We start from the raw sequence: 21853 nt of genomic DNA, 5'->3' as shown, positions 1-21853 counted from the left end.
GGGATTGAGTTCCGGAACCGCAATATCACGCTGCAACTATACAAAACACTTGGAATATTGTGTATAGTTCTGGCCCCCATATTTCAGGAAGGATGTGGGAAGCATTGGAAACGGTGCAGAAGAGATTTACCAGGTTGTTGCCTGGTCTGGAGGGAGGGTCTTATGAGGAAAGGCTGAGAGACTTGGGTCCGTTCTCATTGGAAAGAAGGAGGCTAAGAGGTGATTTGATAGAGACATATAAGATGATCAGAGGATTAGATAGGGTAGACAGTGAAAGACTCTTTCCTAGGATAGTGACATCAGCTTGTACGAGGGGGGCATAACTACAAATTGAAGGGTGATAGATTTAAGACAGGTGTCAGAGGCATGTTCTTTATGCAGAGAGTGGTAAGGGTGTGGAATGCCCTACCTGCTAAGGTAGTCAACTCAGCCACATTAGGGAGATTTAAACAATCCTTAGATAAGCGCATGGTTGATTTTGGGATAGTGTCAGGGAACGAGCTGAGAATAGTTCACAGGTTGCGTAACATCGAGGGCGGAAGGGCCTGTTGTGCGCTGTATTGTTCTATGTTCTTTGTTCTATGTTCTAAACTTAGTGCAGGAGGCTGAAAGAAATGAGCAGCTTTAAAACAAAAACCTCTTGGAGCTCAAAGCTTTCAATGAGAGTCTGAGCCCGGCGGTAAGTTCAGGTAACCTTTATTGCAACCCAACTTTGTTACAGCTTCAGATCCCCCCCAGCAAAAAGGCAGAGAAAAAGCAGTTGCTTTTTGAGCACCTCAAGGTCAAAGTGCACACACCACACCTCCCCTGTCCCACCCCCCCTCACTGTCTTGACTATTGGCCAGCACCAAGTTGTCCCTTTGTAATCGAATCCTTGGTACAGCCGTAACCCGGAGGAAGTATTGCCTCATCAGCAATTTCAACCCATACCTTGTCTCCAAGTAAGTTTCTCCCGCTCATTTGCCAGGAAGGGGCAGTGTAGTGTCAACCAGACTGCTGTGGGTCTGGGGTCACGTGTAGGCCAGTCCGGGTAAAGGATGCAGCTGGAACGACTGAGTGAATCCTTTCCCACAATGGCGGTTCCCTTCCCTAACAAGGGAGAGTCTGAATCAGATGGGGGCTTTCTCCCGCACCACCCCCTCCCTGAAACACTCTCATCGTTAGATTCCGAACTCCACATTTCTGACCGAATGCCAATTCTGCCATCTGTCGTGGGGGGATTCAAACCCGGAATCCGGGTTGATAGTCCAATCGATAATGGCTCACTTCTTCAATCCCCTGTGATGGCACGTGAACTCGCTGGTGTTTCCGCAGGTTGGAGGAGTAGGTGAAGCCCTTCCCGCACTGAGAGCAAGTGAACGGCCTCTCTCCGGTGTGGATCCGCTGGTGCCTCAGCAGGGTGGAGACCTGGGTAAAGGCCTTCCCGCACTCTGGGCAGCTGAAGGGCCTCTCCCCCGTGTGGACCCTCCGGTGGGTCAGCAGGTGGGAGGAATACCTGAAGCCCTTCCTGCACTCAGGGCAGCTGAAGGGCCTCTCCCCCGTGTGGACCCGCTGGTGGGCCAGCAGGGTGGAGGAATTCCTGAAGGCCTTCCCGCACTCGGGGCAGCTGAAGGGCCTCTCCCCCGTGTGGACCCGCTGGTGCCTCAGCAGGGTGGAGACCTGGGTAAAGGCCTTCCCGCACTCTGGGCAGCTAAAGGGCCTCTCCCCAGTGTGGACCCGCTGGTGGGTCTGAAGGTTGAAGGAGCAGGTGAAGCCCTTCCCGCATTGAGAGCAGGTGAATGGCCTCTCCCCCGTGTGGATACGCTGGTGGGTCATAAGGGAGGAGACGTGGGTAAAGGCCTTCCTGCACTGAGAGCAGCTGAAGGGTCTCTCCCCTGTGTGGATCCGCTGGTGGCTCTGCAGGGTGGAGGAGCAGGTGAAGCCCTTCCCACACCGAGAGCAGGTGAACGGCCCCTCCCCGGTGTGGACATGCTGGTGCCTCAACAGGGCGCAGGAATTGCTGAAAGCCTTCCCGCACTTGGGGCAGCTGAAGGGCCTCTCCCCCGTGTGGATACGCTGGTGGATCCGCAGATTGGAGGAGCAGGTGAAGCCCTTCCCACACTGAGAGCAGGTGAACGGCATCTCCCCCGTGTGGACATGCCGGTGACTCCGCAGGGTGGAGGAATCGCTGAAGGCCTTCCCGCATTCAGGGCAACTGAAGGGCCTTTCCCCCGTATGGACACGCTGGTGCCTCAGCAGGTTGGAGACCTGGGTAAAGGTCTTCCCGCATTCAGGGCAACTGAAGGGCCTCTCCCCCGTGTGGACATGCTGGTGGGTCAGCAGGGTGGAGGAATTGCTGAAGGCCTTCCCACACTCGGGACAGCTGAAAGGCCTTTCCCCCGTATGGACCCGCTTGTGCCTCAGCAGGGTGGAGGCCTGGGTAAAGGCCTTCCCGCACTCTGGGCAGCTGAAGGGCCTATCCCCCGTGTGTACACGCTGGTGGCTCAGCAGGTGGGAGGATGTGCTGAAGGCCTTCCCGCACTCTGGGCAGCTGAAGGGCCTCTCCCCCGTGTGGACCCGCTGGTGGGCCAACAGGTAAGAGGAATGTCTGAAGGCTTTCCCGCAGTCGGTGCAGGGGAATGGCCTCTCCCCAGTGTGACTGCGCCGATGAGTCTCCAGGGCAGACGGGACACGGAAGCCTTTCCCACAGTCGCCACACTTCCACGGTTTCTCCACGGGGCGGGATTCCTCGGGTTTCTCCATGGCCACAGCTTCAGCTGCACACAAACACGTGAGGAGCCCCTCCGTGCCGTGAAATCCCCTTTCCAGGCTGTATAACTGTGTCCGGCTCCACGCACAGTGCGCTGCAACAGTGGGGGCTCTCGTCCAGTCCCACTGATACTGAAAACGTCCTCAAACAGGAACCAAAAAGCGTTGATCCCTCTCACAGAAATCACAGTCAAAAATCGTTGCGGTCCCGATGGATTGAGTGACTGTCAGACATTGACATCAAAGTGAAGACTGAAGACGCTGGAGAGTCAGTCAAAAAATGTGGCGCTGGAAAAGCACAGCAGGTCAGGCAGCATCCGAGGAGCAGGAGAGTCAATGCTTCATCTGTTGATTTTGAAACTTCAGTCTTCAGATTTTCAAATACTCTGTAAAAAGAGATTACAAAAGTCATCACTATCAGTGCAGGGTAGAAATTCAGAACAAGCAATTCTATTTTCTGTGGAATATCTTTTGTTGTTCCACAAAATTGAAAGCACCATCCCACTCTCTCTCCCCCTCTGTTCTCACTCAGCTCTAACTAATTCCCCTTAAGGTGCTGATTCAGGAGCTTACAGGGGCAGAAAAGCAAAAACGTCAAGACTGACATCTCTCTGAATTTTGGATACCTCCACCTGAAAGTTAATATCTTTCACAACACTGGGATCCTGCTGAGAGTGAGCAGGTCTAATTTTGTGAAGCAAAAAAAAAGTGTCAATTCAGGGTAAACCTGCAATGCAGCTTCTTGAGGAAGGACCAGACACAAAATGGTTAATGACCCCGAGAAGGTGAGAGCAAAATGAGACATCAAGGCATTAGCACCGACACACTTCAGTCAAACTCTTCTGCTCCCAGTCAGGGCAGAACATGCTCTGAAAGTCCAGCCTTCACAACCACACTTCTGCTTTCACTGAAGACAATTAGAGTCACACAGCACGGAAACAGACCCTTTGGCCCAACCTGCCCAGATATCCTAAATTAATCTAGTCACGTTTGCCATCACTTGGCCTCTATCTGGGCCGGATGCTGGCAGCTGGGACTAAATTGGGTTGGCTATCTTGTCAGCAAGGACGGGTTGGACCGAAGGGTCTGTTTCTGTGCTGTACACCTCTATGACTCCAGTTGCATTTGCCATCACTTGGCCTTGACCCATCTGAACCCTTCATATTCAGATGCCAGTCCAGGAGCCTTTTAACTTGTCATCGTACCAGCACCCACCACTTCCTCTGGCAGCTCACGCCATCGTTCAAGCGACTCCACGTTGAAAGCGTCTGATCTGGTGCACCAAATGACATCAGGATAATCTCAGATCGTTCCAGATCGCATCGATACTCAGTCAGTGGCTTTCCCGATCAGGATGTTGTACGTGATCAAACAGGTCCATGGGTAGGCGATCCCCCACATCTTAGTTCAAGTATCTCTACGAGAACTCCCTTGCTGGAGGGTCCCTTGGAGACACTTCAACTGGACTTCATTGAGTTGGAGAAATGAGTTGAGTTGCTATAAATGTGTTTTGCTTATTGTTGATGTCTTTTCGAAGTGCATTGAAGCCTAACCTCCTCCTAATGCTACTGCTGAGACTGTGGTGAAGATTTTGTTTAAGGAAATAATTCCCTGCTTCAGTATACCTGCGTGCATTAGTTCGGTCAATGGACCAACTTTGTAGGTAATATTAACGGAGAACTCTGTTCCCAGCTTTGTATTTGTCGGCAACTGCATGGTGCTTATCATCCTCAGGCGGCCGACCTTGTTGAATGTTTTAGCCAGACTCAAGACTAAACTTGCCAAATTAGTGGCAGAGTATGGCCTCTCCTGGTTATGCTAATACCTGTGGCCTTATTCCAGATGCGATCCATGTCTGCGGGCAAGACACGACTGTCTCCAGCTGAGAGTCTCTCTGGTCACCCCCTCCGTACCCCTTGGAACGATTCGGCACCCTTCTCAGTCCACTTCCACCACATGACCGAAGCAATGATTGGTTATGTTCTTGCTCTAACTAACGTGATGCGTGCCTTTCACTCCCAGGAGCATGCGGCCTACAGCGATGTTACTTCCCTTTCAGCCATGTCATGGGTAGAGCCTGGTTCGTTGGCGCTCGTCAAGAACTGGGCTGGCAAAGGTCTCCATTCTCGTTGGGATGGCCCCTTCCAGGTTTTACTTCCCACCCATACAGCGGTCACAGTCGCTGGGTGCTCAGCTTGGGTCCACCTGCACCACTGTAAATTGATTGACCGCACCAATCAAAAGGGGGGAAGAGGAGGAAAGAATCCTGGAATCCCAACAAAAGGAGTGGACCCTGTCCAGTTGGGTTTTTGAATCTTGCTGTTGTTCTAATGTTAATATTATTACAGATACTTGAACTAAGAGGAGGGACATGTGGGGGATCGCCTATCTCCACACCTTTCTGATCACGTACAACATCCTGATGGGGAAAGCCACTAAGTATGGATGCGACCAGGAATGATCAGAGATTATCCACCACCCATGCTGAGGAGATGTCATCCAGTGCGGACCAGACGCCTTTGACATGTGGAACGTGATGAAGATTGATTATTGCAATGGACTCTTACATCAGAAAGACCAGATGGTCCATCTGGACAGTAGAAATCAGCGGGAGTTACCATGTTTTTTTGATTTTACCTGCAGACGCAAGCCTCGTGCGGTTAAAAATGATCAACCCCGTTATTACGGTAAATATTTTAAGGACGCCCAGGAACACCATCCCTTTTTGCAGGTCGGGCCAACTCGAGAAAACGGAAGCCTGATAGGGGAAACTCCTCAATCCACAAACAACTTATTTATACAGGCCCACAGAATGCTCTTCACCCCAGAGGCAGTAGTATGTTACTCCTGTATATCGGGAGATGACTTACTTGACCCGTCCCCAGTCCCCGATTCCATTCTATTCATCAGACTTCCTACTGCCGACCCTGTGAAGAGAAATATCACTTTCCAATACCTCCAGTCTGTGTATACAAACAGCTGGTGTAACACTGGCTGGGGTACAGCAGGCCTTATGCGGCACATGGACCTGGAATGGAACCCTTCCCTTGCACATTTATAGGCCTTTTCTCTTTTCAGAATCTGATACTGTCACCAAGACCATGTACAATAGAGCTAAGGGAGAGCCCAACGGGAACAGCATTCTGAGGACCATTGTCTCCCATACAGTGCTAGTGCTCGAGTCACTTGGCCCATTTTTTACAGCACTCAAGCAACTCCTCTTGCAAAACGTCAACCCTTTACTCCTGTAGACCTGACCAGACCCCCGCTGTAACATTTTAGTAACCTATTTTGACAAACTCTCCCTAATATACACCAAACCAGACTATTATTTCTTCAGCTAAGGTAAAGCTACCAATTTCCTTGGTCTGGATGGCAAAGATGTCCCTCATAAGGTCACTATCGGAGCCCTTGTTCCCACAACAGTACCTTGTCCTGGCCAGTGGACAAGTCGATGGAACCTCCATCTCAGGTGGATGCAGCGGTCGGTGTCAGCCAACCTTGCTCCAACTGGAAGGATCCCAAGGGACTGGGTGACAATACAGGACACCCGATAGGCTGGGGAATCCAGAGTACCCTGACGTTGGAAGGATCGGCAGGGGTGACAAGTCAACAGAACCGCAATTCCCTCTTTTGCCGCCTGACCATTCGAGGAAATAAGACTAAAGAGGCTCTGAAACAGAGTAAACTGGGATTATCAGACCTGTGTCTTTTACTCTGTGCAGAATCGGTATGCCTTCGACTATACACTTGCCAAGGAGGGTAAGGTCTTCCCCATTGTCCAAGATAAATGCACTATGGGCATTCCCGATCTCACTGGCAATATTACTAAGATACAAGCAGAGATCCAGGCATTCCTTGACAGAATGACTGAGGGACCAGTTGGGGAAACTGCAGATCGGGCTCATGGTACAATTGGTTTATCAATTTAGCTATGTTTGTTTGTCAGTAGTGGTATTGTTAGGTATTTAATTGCTATGCTTATGAGGTCCCTTAGTGATATAGATTTGCCCCAGAAGATGCTCCTTTTGCAATCTGATGGCTCACCCACACGTGTCGATGGCGATGATAAATATGACCAGATGAGCTGCGAAGATGGTGGTGCCGCTTACAGGATGTTGATGGCTGGACCATCTTGAAGGGCATTCGTTTGGACGAGCCTTCTCTTTCAGTGATCTCGGTGCAATCAAAGGGAGAAATGAGGGTATGGGCATCTGGGTGAGAAAGTCTATAGCCTTACAACTTGTCTTTAAACATTCAGACTAAAATGTAATGCTGAATTATTGAATACATTTACTGCACTAGAAAATAAACCGGCAGGAAGGCTCAGAAAGAGGAGAGAACTTAAAGATAGGGACACCGGGGCTCACCAAGCCATAACAGGATGCTGTGAGGCAATTAAGAACGTTTGCCTCAGCATCAGTGAATCTGTGTGAACAGGACACCAAGTGATAACATTCACAGCCGTTCCCTTGTGAGACTATTTTAGTGCTGAGGCTGTTGAATCCCGTAGAAAATTAACTCTTAGTGCTTATCTGCTATGGATTGAAAAGAATTGCATTTTGGGACTTTATGATGATATTGAGTAACCATTACTGGTTATTAAATACAAACTTTTTAAAAGGAAATATTGATAAAGCTTTACCTTACTTACTGCAGCCGAAGCTCCAGCGGAGGAAACAGGCCGCTGGCATAGTTCCGGCTTCGGGGTGGCCACGCCCCCTTGTCCTGGCCCCGCCCCTTCCCCCGCCAAAGCGGCACATAAACCCCGCCCCTTCCGAACGCAGATGGTAAACCCCCGCCCCTTCCGGACGCAGCTCGTAAACCCCGCCCCTTCCGGACGCAGCTTGTTAACCCCGCCCCTTTCGGACGCAGCTCGTTAACCCCGCCCCTTCCGAACGCAGTTCGTTCACCCCGCACTTTGGAACGCTGCATGTAAACCCGCCCCATCGATACCAAGCCCCGCCTCTTGGACACAAACTCCTTTCCAACTCGCGAACCAAACCCCGCCCCTACGCCGCGGACCCCGCCCAAGTCAAACCACGCCCCCTGCCCTCACGCGCAACCGCCCACAAAGCCGCGCGCCTCCAGGATAGCCGCCTTGCCCCGCCTACTAGCCCGCGACCCTCTCACGAGACACGCCCCGCCCATGTGCACCGCCCGCCCTCCAATCTAAACCCCGCCCCTTCAGGTAAACCCCGCCCACCCAGATGTATTTGGAAGCACTGGCTTCTTCAGCGTTGCTTCTTCTGCGGGTAGCTGTGCTGCAGGATCCTAAGACACAGAATTAATAGCAAAACATCACAGTGTCATGCAACCGATGCAATATTTGGAACAAACCTGAACCGCTGCTGAGTCCTTCATCTTTTAGAATGGGTTGCAGGTTTCAGTTCATCAATATATAAATTCCAGAACTTTAGATCAGATTCCCTCCAGTGTGGAAACAGGCCCTTCGGGCCAACAAGTCCACACCGACCCACCGAAGAGCAAAACACCCAGCCCCATTCCCCGTCACCAAACACTACGTAGCAATTTAGCTTGGCCAATTCACCTTAACCTGCACGTCTTTGGAAAATGGGAGGATATCCGCGCAGACGTGGGAGGGGAATTGAACCGGGGGCTCTGGCGCTGTGAGGCAGCAGTGCTCACCACAAAACAAAGAGGGAGAGGGATGTAAGGCAGGCTTTCAGGGAGCTAGGGTGGAAGCTGAGGGCTAGAACAAACAGAGTGGTTATCTCTGGTTTGTTGCCTCCTTTCCCAGGTATCTGACCCTTGTCTTTCGTGTCCTCCCCTACCCTTCCTGTTATCCCTTGACCCCAGTCTCCTTTTTGTTATTTCTTCTACTGCCTCCACCATCATTTTGGCTTTCTGTTTCTGCTTCTCGTCTTCCCTTTTCACATACACTTTCTGTGCCTCTGGTAACACCTCTTCCATCTGTCTTTCACTCCATCCATCTAATTTCTGTAATTTCTTTTGTATGTCCGGCCATGATTTCGTTACAAACTGGACCTTTAAGTGTCCCTGTGCTATCTGATTATCGGGATCCATTCCCAAACACTTCCTTGTGGCCTCCTTGAGCCTTTTAAGAAATGCAGAAGGGGTTCCATCCTTCTCTTGTCGTACTTCAAAGGCCTTAACAAAGTTTTATGATCTTGGTGCCGCCTCTTTAATTCCTAATATTCCCATTTCTCATAGATCCCGCTCTGCATGAAACTTTATCCCTTTTAAACCTTTCCCCTCTCACCCTAATCCGATGCCCCTCTTTTCAGACTTCCTCTACCCTGGGGAAAAGACACATAAAATTGAGCAGCCAGACAAAATTCAAAAACAATAAAATGTTGAGTCTCAGGAAAACAAAGTTGTGGCACCAGTCTTTTTTTTTCTCTCCTATTAGCATTTGGAATGAAAATCTGTCGGCGATACCAACATCTCCACAGGACATACTACGCATGCTTCTCAGTGTCAGCAAGCACTGCGCATGTACGCCGGTGTCAGCAAAATACTGCGCATGCTCCTATCTGACAGCGGAAACAGCGCGCGACATTCTTTTGATGGACCAATAGAAAGCGCTAGAAGACCGGAAGGAGTGTGGTCTTCCTGCCATTGAGAGCGCCCCTATTCTCTGAATGCGGACGTTGGACCATGAGCTTGTGAAGCTGTAGTTGCTGTTCCTCTCTGTCTGAATGAAGACTGAGCTTCACCTCAGACTGCAACTTTCCTCTGTCCAACATCTGTGAGTACAACACACTCTTTTCTCACTCCCCTTTTCCATTTTATTTTTTCATACTGGAGTTCAGTTCTTGACTTGCAGCAAAGTTGGTTAATTGTGTCTTAATTGTCAAACATATGGCAAATGCAGTAACACAGTGTGAAGGTATAGTTTTTCCTGTGAAATAAAACAGAAAGGAGATGCATTGTTAATATTGGGATGTGGAACAAGTGAGAACTGCAGATGCTAGAGATCAGAGTCGAAAAATGTGGCGCTGGAAAAGTACAACAGATCAGGCAGCAACCGTGGTGCAGGACAGTCAGTGTTTTGGGCAAAAACCATTCATCAGGAATGATGTGTGGGTGTACAAAGGTGCCTCAGCTACGTTCTACTCAGGCTTTCTATCCCAGTCAATGCCAGTTGTCAGATAGGTGCAGCAGGCAATGAGCAAGGCAAGTGGTGTATAAGCAAGAGGAATTGAGTTCAGAAGTGGGAATGTCTTCCTGCAGTTAGGGGGTCATTGAATATATTCAAAGCTGAGTTTATCTGACTTTTAAATGTTAAAAGTAGTTATGGGGGAAGGCAAGGAAATTTTTTTAAAAATATTTTATTACAAACTTTTTCAAATCTTTTACAAAACATCTATAGACAAAAAAGAACAATACCAAAATACAGAAAGATAGAGGCAGTACAACAATGTCATATCAAGATACTATTAATAATGAACTAACGACTATTCTACCAGAACAACCGTACCTACTTAGCTTAAACTAAACTACAATCAAATTTTTTTAAAATTGAATTAAACTGAATTCAAATTAAATTACATCACATTATTTTATTCTATTTCACTCACTACACCTCCACTGAGGCTCCCATCCCTGGGAGCTCCAGTTATTGTACCCATAATCTTTTCCCCCAGCCTCCCTTCCCAGGGCCCCACTGGTGCCCAAACTGATTCCCGTGGCATACCACGGCCCTAATCAATATTGCTGATAAGTCTGCATCCATATAATTTAGAAAGGGTTGCCATGTCTTGTAAAACCGCTTTGTTCTGTGGCGCACCCTATTCATGTGGTAGTCTTGGGGGAGGTGCTCCATCACTAGCCGACGCCACCCCATAAGACCTGGGTTTTATTCCCCAATGTCTATTTCATTAAAATGTTCTTCCTTGCATAGTGAGTAAGAATGTTACACAGTCTCTCCCCATGTTTCCCAGGAGAGGGCAAATTTGCCAACCCCAGAAGAAGAAATGCCAGATCCACTTTAACTTCAATCCCGAGGATGTCCTTCGACTCCCTTACTATAGCACTCCAGTAAGTCTGGATCTTAAAAAATGACCAATAGCAGTGTGAGAGAGAGAGCCTCTACTAATTTTACATTTGGGACACCCTGGTGATACTCCTCTCTTGAACTTAGCTAGCCTCTGTGGCAACATATGAGCCCTGTGTAAAATCTTCAATTTCATTGCCTTTGCTGTGTTACGTATTGAAATTTTCCTTACATTTTCCCATATTTCCTTCCATACTTCCAATGAAGTATCTTCTCTGAGCTCCTGATTCCACGTCCTACAGATTCCCTCCATGTCCCCTAAGGCACGTCCCTTTTGTAAATAATACAAAGTACTGACTGAAAGAACACCAGCACACTGGAGTACTCTTTCTCCACGTCTGACCTGGAAAGCTGAGCTGGGACCATTGTCTTTTTCTGTATATAATCCCTTATCTGAAAGTACCGGAATAGGTACAATCCATATTTCTGACTTAGCTGGCGAAATGACATCAAGACCTCCCCCTTGAATAAGTCTCCCAGACAGGAGATTCCCTTATTCTCCCATGACTTAAAGCTGGAGTCCATTGCCCCAGGTTTAAATCCTTGGGCTTCCATCAATGGGGTAAACAGTGAGGTCTTAAGCCAACTGCCCTCATCTTGCCTCATTATCCTCCAGGCTTTCACTGTATTTAAAATGATTGGACTCTTACACTGCTCGGTCATGGATTTCATCCTATCCATAAATAATTAGAGGACATCGCAACGGCGAGGCTTCAACATCAAGCCAAATTGACCTCGAATCACCCCCATGCCCAGCCACCCAGATATGGTAACAAAGTGCATATTTAATGTCTCTTCAAGTCTGGAAGGTTCACCCCACTCCCTCACCCTGCGAGAGCTGCATTTTGGTAAATTTAATTAGGGGGTGCCTACGACACCAAATAAAAGAACCTAGCCAACCACTGAGCCTCAGTAATACTCATCTGGGTAGCAACATCGGGAGCATTCTCAAGGGGTACAACAGGCGAGGAAGAACATTCATTTTATTCAGAGCTATTCGGCCTAACCATGATAACGGTAATCCGTCCCACTGCTGCAAATCCTGCTTTATCCTCTCCAGTAATTGTACATAGTTAGCCTTATACAGGTGGTGGAAGGTAGGGGTAATAAAAATTCCCAAATACAAAAATCCTTTTGACAACCATCTAAACAGGAACTGCATTTCATCCTTCAGATCAGGCACCTCCACTAATCCCCCCACCGGCACGGCTTCCGATTTTGTAAAGTTGATCCTGCAGCCCGGAAAACAGCCAAATAAATTAATTGTTTGAATCAATCGAGAAACTGACTCCTCCAGATTGGCCAAGAACAAAAGGATGTCATCAGCATATTGGGTGATCTTATGCTCGCCCATTCCCACCTCTGGCCCCACTATTTCAGGATCCCTCCTGATTGCCTCAGCTAATGGCTCAATTGCCAAGATAAATAGCAGTGGTGAAAGAGGACACCCCTGTCTCCTACCTCTCCCACTGTTAAAGTTATCTGACTTAGTGCCATTTGTGATGACTGCTGCCTTAGTATCATTATACAACACTACCACCCATCGAGCAAAGGATCCCCCCAGACCAAAATGCTTGTGGACCCCAAACAAGTATAGCCATTCTATCCGGTCAAATGCCTTTTCTGCGTCTCGGGAGACCACCGAACCCAGGATCAATCTTTGCGGCATACCTGAACCATGTTCAGTACCCTCCAGATATTGTTGGAGGAGCTACGACCCTTAAAACCCATCTGATCATCTTTCATAATATAGGGCAACACCTTTTCCAACCTCAGGGCCAGTATCTTGGGTAGAATTTTTAAATCTACATTCAAAAGTGAAATGGGTCTGTATGAAGCACGTTCTTCAGGCTCTTTCCCCTTCTTTAAAATGAAGGCAATATTAGCCTCTCTAAGAGAGAGCAGAAGACAAACCTGTGTATCTGAATAGCTATACATCCCCAGAGGTGGCATTTATGAATTCCTTATAGAATTCACTTGGGAATCCATCTGACCCCGGTGCGTTGCCACTCTGGAGATGCTTTATTGTTTCCTGCACCTCCTGTATCGTCATAGGGGCATTCATCAGGGAAACCTGTTCCGCCTTTATACTGGGGAGGGGCAGATTCTCCAAATTCAAACAATCTTTGTTTGGCGAAGGAGACCCTTTTTTGCCACCTGTGTGTGCAATGAGTCGAGAGCAGCCCGGAGAGCTGCAGCTTGACCAGTGAAGGCCTAATATAATATACTACCTCAGCATCTATTGTTGCTCCTCCCTCTGCTTCCTTCTAGTTGTTTAATACAAAATAACTAGGCCTCATAAATATGCCTTAGTGGCCTCCCACAGTATTGCCGGATTACTGGCCTTACCTGAGTTGATATCCCAGAAGACCCTGAACTTTCTTCTGATGTACTCAACGAATTTGCTATCCCTTAACAGGAATGGGTCCGTGCACCAGTGCCGTGCATCCATTCCACCACCCTTGATTTTACCATCTAAATACACTGGCACGTGGTCTGAGACAGCTATATTCCCAATTTTACAAGCCAGTGTTATATCCAAAATATCTGATGACGTAAAAAACATGTCAACTCGCGTGTGGCACTTGTGTGGGTTGGAATAGAAAGTAAAGTCTCTTCCATTCAGGTGGAGGTGCGTCCACACATCCACTAACCCCAACTCCTCACACTGGGGCAGCACGGTGGCTCAGTGGTTAGCACTGCTGCCTCACAGGACTAAGGTCCGATTCCGGCATTAGACGACTGTGTGTGGAGTTTGCACATTCTCCCTGTGTCTGCATGGGTTTCCTCTGGGTGCTTTGGTTTCCTCACACAGTCCAATGATGTACAGGTAAGGTGAATTGGCCATGCTAAATTGCCCATGGTGTTAGGTGCATTAGCCAGAGGGAAATGGGTCTGGGTGGATTACTCTTCTGAGGGTCAGTGTGGACTTGTTAAGCCAAACGGCCCATTTCCACACTGTAGGGAAACTAATCATGTCCACCAACTGCTTAGATTGTGCAGTCATACATGCCAGGCCCCTTGTTACCCTGTCTACCTCAGGATCTATGAGGCGATTAAAATCCCCTCCTATGATTGTGCTGTGCACCCCAAGACTCATTAATTTAGCAACTGCATCAATCAGAAATGTAAGAGGGTGCATGTGGTGTGGTGGGGGAGGATACACATTCAGGACGCCATACTCTTCTCCATGTAGTTGAGCTTTAAGAATGATGAACTGTCCAAGTTCATCCTTAATTTGCTCAATTACCTGGAAAGGGAGGTTCCTTCTCATCAGTATAGCCACTCCTCTACTCTTAGAGCTAAAGGAGAAGAATACCCTATCATAACTCCCTCACCATCCCACCCCACCTTACCCATAGCTAACATCCTGGATCCTTCCAGCTGAGGCCGTGCCCTAGCCCCAGGCAATTCACAGATGAAAAAAAACACGTTATTTACATTCTGAGAGTTAAAAATGGATGCCCATTCCCCCCTCTCCCGCCCTGCCCCCACCCCCCACCCACACACCCCCCACCGCCGCCCCCCCACCACACCGCGCCCCCCCCCCCCCCACACACACACACCCCTTCTCCATACATCTTAACCAGAGGTATAGCCACCCCCAAACCAAAACCAAAAGGACAGCAGTTAAAACAAAAGTCCCCACATAATGCACAACTGAACGATATACTAAATAATTCCGGTTTTACATCAAGGCAGTACAGAGAAGCCGATAACCACAAAAAAAATGGAGAGAGGAAAAGAAAAGAAGGGGCAGAAAGAACTGTACCATTGTTCATATCGATGGCCCCATCCCGACCTGAGTCCTTGAATTCAGAGAATTCACAAAGTCCTTCACCTTTTCTGCTGAATCAAAATGAGATACCGACCTCCCATGAGCGAAATGCAACATGGCCAGGGACCTCAAGGAATATTGAATGTTCAGATCCCTTAATTTTCTCTTAACTTCATTAAAAGCCCTTTCTCTTCTTAATTCTTGCTCCTGAGAAGTCCTGAAAAGATATTATTCTTGAGCCTTTGTGCATTAAAGCCAGTGGATCTCTTCCCAGTCTTCTTGCTGTTTCAATCACTAACTGTTTTTCTTTATAATGCAGGAGGCGCACAAGGACCGTGCGGGGGCGTGGGTCTGGTCCTGACCTGCACATTGCAATTCGGTGGGACCGCTCTAAGCTCAACAGGCCCGACTCCAACTCCAGCCCCAAGAACGTCAGGAACCACTTCTCCAGGATTCCAACGAGGTCTTCGCCTTCCTCACGTTCCGGAAGACCCACGAGCTGTAAGCTTTTTCTCTTACTTTTGTTTTCCAGGTCGTCCACTTGCTCCTGAAGGACCCGAACCTGGTCTTCCAGCGTTTGGATCCTTCCTCCTGAGACCTCCGCCATGGTCCTCTCCTCCGCTGCCTGTTCTCTTTGGTCCAACATTTGAATTTCCTGCTCCATGCTTTTCCAGCGTGGCAGATAGTGGTTCCACCGCTGCTTCAATCTTTTCTCAGAGTTTGGCAAACTCCGAGAGTAACTGCTGCCCCATTAAATCCAAAGGGACTGCCCTGGGAGCTTGAGCAATGGCTCCATGCACCCCCGATGCAGTAGGGGAGTGCCCTACCTGCTGCACCCCTGTCGGCCCCTTTCCTTCATTTACTTTCATTCTGGTCCTAAAGCTGTCAAACCACAATTATAGCAGCTCCAGATGTTCACTAAGTTTATATTAGTATTTTTTTTCTCCTAAGGATGGTTAATGATGGGGGGGGGGTGTGTAAAGGTCCACATTGCCAGAGGATATGGCACAGAGCCCAACACAGCAGACCACTCAGACCACCGCCATCTTGGATCTCCAAGAAAATGGTTTTCAGACCAGTAGAGAACAACTACAGGATCATACAGCACAGAAACAGACTCTTCAGTCCAACTAGTCCATGCTATGTTCTCAAATTAAACTGGTCCATTTGCCAGTGACTGGCCCATATCTCTCCGAACCTTTCCTATTCATGTTCTTATCCAAATGTCTTCTAAACATTGTTACTGCACCTGCATCCACACTTCCTCTGGACATAGATTCCACACACAAACCACTTTCTTAATAAAAAAGGTTCTCCTCATATCTTTTTATAATCTTTCTCCTCTCCCCTTCAAAATTTGCTCCCTCATCTTGAAACCCCCACCCTAGGGAAAGGTCACCTCATCTATACCCCTCATGATTCTATAATCCTCTATAAAGTCACCTCTCAACCTCCTACATTCCAGTGAAAAACATCTCAACCTATCCACCCAGATGTAAGTATGTTCATATCCAGTTATGATCTGTTCAGTGCTGGTGCAGGCTCGAAAAACCAAATGGTCTACCCCTGCTCCCAATTCTGTCACACTGTGTGAGACCATAAGGCATGAGAACAGAAATTAGGCCATTCAACCCATCGAGTCTGCTCTGCCATTCAATCATGGGTGATAAATTTCTCAACCTCATTCTCCTGCTTTCTCCCCATTACCTTCGATTCCCTTGATACTCAAGAAGCTATCTATCTCAGTCCTAAATATACTCGGTGACCTGGCCTCCTGTGGCAATGAATTTTATAGATTCAGCACTCTCTGGCTGGAGACATTTCTTCTTATCTCCATTCAGAAAAGTCTTCCCCTTACTCGAAGGCTGTGCCCTCTCTTACCAATGGAAACATCTTGTCAATGTCCACTCTGTCCTGGCTGTTCAGTATTCTGTCTGTTTCATTTAGATCCCCCCTGAGTGTGGGCCTATTAATCAGCATGAACCACACCCTTCAGGATGAGGTGCAGAGGAATTAGGTTCAGCAAAGTGTGAATGGGGGAGAGTCTGAGGGATGGGGATTTTCAGCTTTCTGGGAATGAGAGAGGAAAGAAAGTTTGATATAAATTAGAATTGATTACATAGGCTGATTGGCCAAGGAGTGGCAGATTGAGTTTAATTTAGATGAGTATGAGATTTTGCATTTTGGTAAGGCAAATCAGGGCAGGACTTATACACCTAATGCTAAGGTCCTGAGGAATGTAGCAGAACAAAAAGACCTTGGAGAGCAGGTTCATAGTTCCTTGAAAGTGGAGTCGCAAGTAGATCAGATAATGAAGGAGCTGTTTGATATGCTTTCCTCCATTGGTCAGTACATTGAGTTAGACCATGTTTTGGAATATTTGAGGAGAAAGTGAGGTCTGCAGATGCTGGAGATCAGATTCCTGAAGAAGGGCTTATGCCCGAAACGTCGATTCTCCTGTTCCCTGGATGCTACCTGACCTGCTGCGCGTTTCCAGCAACACATTTCCAGCTCATGTTTTGGAATACCACACTCAGTTCTGATCTCCCTGCTGTAGGAAAGATGTTGTGATACTTGAAAGAGTTCAGAAAGGATTTAGAAGGCTGTTGCCAGAGTTGGAAGGTTTGAGCTCCAGGGAAAGGCTGAATAGACTGGGTCTATTTTCCCTGGAGTGAAGGTTGAGGGGTGACCTTATAGAAGTTCATAAGGGGCATGGATAGGATGCATAGCCAAGATCTTTTCCCCAGGATATGGGAGTCCAAGGAAAAAGGCATTCACTGTCCAACCTATCTAACTCTCTGATTATCTTATGTCTCAGTTAAGTCATCTTTCAACCTCCTTCTCCCTAACGAAAACAGCCGCAAGCACCTCAGCCTTTCCTCCTAAGACTTTCCCTCCATACCAGGTAACATCCTAGTAAATCTCCTCTGAAACTTTCCCAAAGCTTCCACATCCTTTCTATAATGCGGTGACCAGAACTGTGCGCAATACTCCAAATCTGGCCGCACCAGAGTTTTGTACAGCTGCAGCATGATCTCATGGTTCTGAAACTCAATCCCTCTACCAACAAAAGCTAACACACCGTGTGCCTTCTTAACAGCCCTATCAACCTGGGTAACTTTCAAGGATCTACGTACTTGGACACCGAGATCTCTCTGCTCATCTACACTACCAAGAATCTTACCATTAGCCCAGTACTCTGCATTCCTGTTGCTCTTTCCAAAGTGAATCACCTCACGCTTTTCCGCATTAAACTCCATTTTCCAGCTCTCAGCCCAGCCCTGCAGCTTATCTATGTCCCTCTGTAACTGACAACATCTTTAGTCAGTATCCACAACTCTACCGACTTTAGTGTCATCCGCGAATTTACAAACCCACCTTCTATGCCCTCATCCAGGTCATTTATAAAATGAAGAGGAGCAGTGGACCCAAAACAGATCCTTGTGGTAACTCACTCATAACTGAACTCCAGGATGAATATTTCCCATCAACCACCACCCTCTGTCTTCTTTCAGCAACCAATTTCTGATCCAAAAATTTGATTTTGTTCAAAAAATGCGCAGTCTGCTGGCAGTCAATGCAGGCAGTGCATGCATGTAATATTTTGTAAATTTCACTTTGGAAACAGCACCTGTCAGATTCAAAATTGGGATACAGACTGACTGTGACCTCATACCTTTAATGCATTGTCTGAGCTGAGATGTCACCTTTTGTTACAAACCTTAAGTTATCTCGAGAAGGTGATTTGTAAGAAGTTCTGAGATTTACATATTAATGATACCTACAACCCATTCTAAAAGATTAAAGACTGATGGTTTGCCACGTCTATGTTGAGTTTCTCACTGGTGTTGGTGTCAATGCCTTGATCCCGTGTCTGGTTGTTTCTAAAGATGCTGTATTGCAGGTTTATCCTGAATTTATAGAGTTTTCCTTTGCTTCCCAAAAACAGATCTGCTCACACTGAGCAGTATCCCAATGTCGTGAAAAATGTTAACTTTCAGGTAGAGAGTTATTCAAGAGATGTTTTTACTTTTTTGGCCCTGTAAGATCCTGAATTAGCATCCTTCAGGAGAATTAGAGTGGAGTGAGAATGGATGGGGGGGGAAGAGAGATTGGGATGGTGCTTTCAATTTTGTGGAATAACGAAAGAAAAGATTGTTTTGCAGAAAAAGAATTGCTTGTTCTGAATTTCTACCCTGGGCTGATGTTAAAGTGGAGATTTGAGATGGCCCAGGGAATCCCTTGTGGTCTCAGACCTGTAAAGCCTCTCTCTTGATTCGTCCCGGAAATTGTACTGTTTGGAAGTCTGGAATAAAAACCTGTTATGGACAGTTTAGTATAATTTTAGTTATCCCCTTTATTCACTAATAGCATCACTGTGACAACATAACATTGATACCTATCAGCTAAACTAACTAGGTTCTAATAATCTAGGAGAGTAGGTTACCAGCTGTTCAAATGCCCAGCAGGCTACTCCAATGTATTGATACAAAGTGGCTTCCTTTGTACAAAAGTTTGAAAAAGAAATTGCATGTTCTTAATTAGGCAGATAACAGTGAAAGACAATAATTCATAAGGAAGAAAAGCTAATTGACAGATCTGTGAAGCTTGACTAATCACTCCTACAGGCCCTAAGCCATTCGTCAGGTGGGAAAAACAGCTGAGTTAGGCGCCTGCTAGTGAGATAAACTCCTCTCATAAAGAGGTACCTGTCTCAGCTAATTGGAGAGTTCACAAGATAACCTTGCACAGCTCACATGTCAGATACAGTTGTTTTATAAAATGGCTTCTTAGTAAGGAGGGCAAACGTTCAATCATAAAATGGCTTCCCGACACATTGTGCAAGAATCTCTTCAATATTCGACCTAGAATAATTTCTAAGCTAGGAGCAGACTCCTGCTTTTTAAACACTAAATCATTCTGTACCTGAGGCTGAGATGTTACTGTAAGGTTGCATTTAAACTGATTCATTCGTCTTCGAATGAAACATGCCTTCTTTTCAAGTTTGTGATTGAAATTCAAATAAAACATAAGATCTGATTAGTTAGAATTGACAGTGGGGCAGTCTGTAAAAACAGCAAGTAAGTTAAAGCTTTATCAGTATTTCCTTTTACAGAGTTTGCATTTCATAACCAGAATTGGCTACTCAAAAGCATCAAAAAGTCACAAAATGCAATTAAATTCAATCCATAGCAGCTAAGCACTAAGAGTTAATTTTCTACTGGATTCAACAGCCTCAGCACTAAAGTGGTGTCTCTCTCTAGTGTCCTTTTGAACTCTCAAGTCAGGATTTTGTAACAGCAAAGATTTATTTTCTCTGTGACTGCCCTGCTTGCAAGGGGTATAAGAATCCATTATAATTGACAGCAACTGACCGTTAATTACAAAGTTTTTGATAGTACCAAGTTTCGTTTCAGGGTCAGAATCAAACACTGTCATTAATTTCAAAAGGGAACGGCTGTGAATGTTATCACTTGGTGTCCTGTTCACGCAGATTCACCGATGCTGAGGCAAACATTCTTAATTGTCTTACAGCATCCTGTTATCACTTGGTAAGCCCAGGTGTCCCTATCTTTTGCATTCTTTAAGATCCCCCCTTTTCTGAGCCTTGCTGTCTGTCTATTTTCTAGTGTAATAAATGTGTTCCATAATTCAGCATTACATTTAGTCTAAATGTTTAAAGACAAGTTTTAAGCCTACAGACCTTCTCAGTGACAATGATGACTTTTGTAATCTCTTTTTACAGAGTATTTGATCTGAAAACTGAAGTTTAAAAATCAACAGATGAAGGGCTTATGCCCAAAACGCCGACTCTCCTGCTGCTCAGATGCTGCCTTACCTGCTGTGCTTTTCCGCACTTTTCGACTCTGACTCTCCAGCGTCTGCTGTCCTCAATTTCAAGTCAATGTCTGACAGTCGTTCAGTCCATTGGGACTGTAACGAGTTTTGACTAAGATTCTGTGAGAAGAAGCAAAGTTTTTTGGTCCCTGTTTCAGTAAGTTTTCAGCATCAGTGGGACTGAATGAGAGACCCTCCTGTTATAGGGCACTGAGTGTGGAACCTAAAACAGTTATCCAGCCTGGAAAGAGGAATTCACGGGCGAGGAGGGACTGTACACGTGTTTGTGTGCTGTTGAAGCTTCAGCCATGGAGAAACCCGAGGAATCCCGCCCCGTGGAGAAACCTTGGAAGTGTGGCGACTGTGGGAAAGGCTTCCATGTGCCGTCTGTCCTGGAGGCTCATCAGCGCAGTCACACTGGCGTCAGGCCATTCTCCTGCCCTGAGTGCGGGAAGGGGTTCAGCAGTTCCTCCACCCTGCTGAGGCACAGACGGGTCCACACAGGGGAGAGGCCCTTCAGCTGCCCGGAGTGCGGGAAGGCCTTCAGCAATTCCGCTGACCTACTGAAGCACCAGCGGGTCCACACCGGGGAGAGGCCATTCTCCTGCCCAGAGTGCGGGAAGGGGTTCAGCAGTTCCTCCGCCTTGCTGACCCACCGGCGGGTCCACACAGGGGAGAAGCCCTTCAGCTGCCCTAAGTGTGGGAAGGCCTTCACCCAGGCCTTTTCCCTGCTGAGGCACCAGAGTGTCCACACAGGGAAGAGGCCATTCACTTGCCCAGATTGCGGGAAGGGGTTCAGCGATTCCTCCGCCCTGCTGACCCACCAGCGGGTCCACACAGGGGAGAGGCCTTTCAGCTGCCCTGAGTGTGGGAAAGCCTTCACCCATGCCTCCAACCTGCTGACCCACCGGTGGGTCCACACCAGGGAGAGGCCCTTCAGTTGCCCTGAGTGTGGGAAGGCCTTCAGCAATTTCTCCCACGTGCTGATCCACCGGCAGGTCCACACCGGGGAGAGGCCATTCGCTTGTCCTGAGTGCGGAAAGGCCTTCAGCAATTCCTCTGACTTACTGAAGCACCAGCGGGTTCACACCGGTGAGCGGCCCTTCAGCTGCCCTGAGTGCGGGAAGTCCTTCACCCAGGCCTGCAACTTGCAGAGGCACCAGCGAGGGCACCAGCGCTCCCAACAATCGGATTCTGCCAGTGAGGCTGCTGTGGGTCACCCCCAGGACTAAACCTCCTGCCCAGTCTGACAGTGAGAGAGTTGGTGGGCTTGTTTTATTTTCTGCTGGACTGCACCCACTCCCACGGTGGCTCAGTGGTGAGTAGCATTGCCTCACAGTGCCAGGGGCCCGGCATTGGGGCAACTTTCTCCTCCTGTGCCTGCGTGGGTTTTCTCTGGGTGTTCCGGTTTCCTCCCACAGTCCAAAGGTGTGCAGGTAGGGTGGATT

The 21853-nt window shown here is 47.6% G+C and overlaps 2 protein-coding genes across 4 annotated transcripts in view; one reads left to right on the top strand and one right to left on the bottom strand.

The window, feature by feature from the left end:
* Positions 1-21637, top strand: part of LOC148143973 (uncharacterized) — a 44713-nt gene extending 23076 nt beyond the window's left edge. Inside the window, exons 3-5 of the mRNA XM_087975717.1 lie at positions 9143-9481; positions 14887-15068; positions 20314-21637. Coding sequence (XP_087831843.1) covers positions 20714-21637 — 924 coding nt within the window. The 5' untranslated portion in view covers positions 9143-9481; positions 14887-15068; positions 20314-20713. The remainder of the gene's footprint in view (positions 1-9142; positions 9482-14886; positions 15069-20313) is intronic.
* On the bottom strand, positions 733-7449 carry LOC148143974 (uncharacterized). 3 transcript variants are annotated; one of them, XM_087974530.1, is made up of 3 exons: positions 7394-7444; positions 6796-6924; positions 733-3134 (listed from the first exon to the last, which is right to left on the bottom strand). In XM_087974530.1, exon 3 carries the CDS (start codon positions 2740-2742, stop codon positions 1222-1224), a length of 1521 nt encoding a protein of 506 aa, XP_087830656.1. In that variant the 5' UTR covers positions 2743-3134; positions 6796-6924; positions 7394-7444; the 3' UTR covers positions 733-1221. The 3 variants fall into 3 exon arrangements, with proteins under 3 accessions (XP_087830656.1, XP_087830657.1, XP_087830655.1); XM_087974531.1 differs by lacking the exon at positions 6796-6924 and having other exon boundaries at positions 7394-7449; XM_087974529.1 differs by lacking the exon at positions 7394-7444 and having other exon boundaries at positions 6796-6996.
* Positions 21638-21853: the final 216 nt, after the last annotated feature.

Source organism: Chiloscyllium plagiosum, unplaced genomic scaffold (assembly GCF_037043375.1).
Source record: "Chiloscyllium plagiosum isolate Xiang-an unplaced genomic scaffold, Cpla_swu_hap1 HiC_scaffold_27, whole genome shotgun sequence".
Classification (NCBI taxonomy): Eukaryota; Metazoa; Chordata; class Chondrichthyes; order Orectolobiformes; family Hemiscylliidae; genus Chiloscyllium; species Chiloscyllium plagiosum.
This window is presented reverse-complemented; position numbering and strand designations above follow the sequence as displayed.

Coding starts and splice junctions, on each gene's coding strand:
- LOC148143974 (XM_087974531.1), bottom strand. CDS start 2,742: ATGGAGAAACCCGAGGAATCCCGCCCCGTGGAGAAACCGTGGAAGTGT.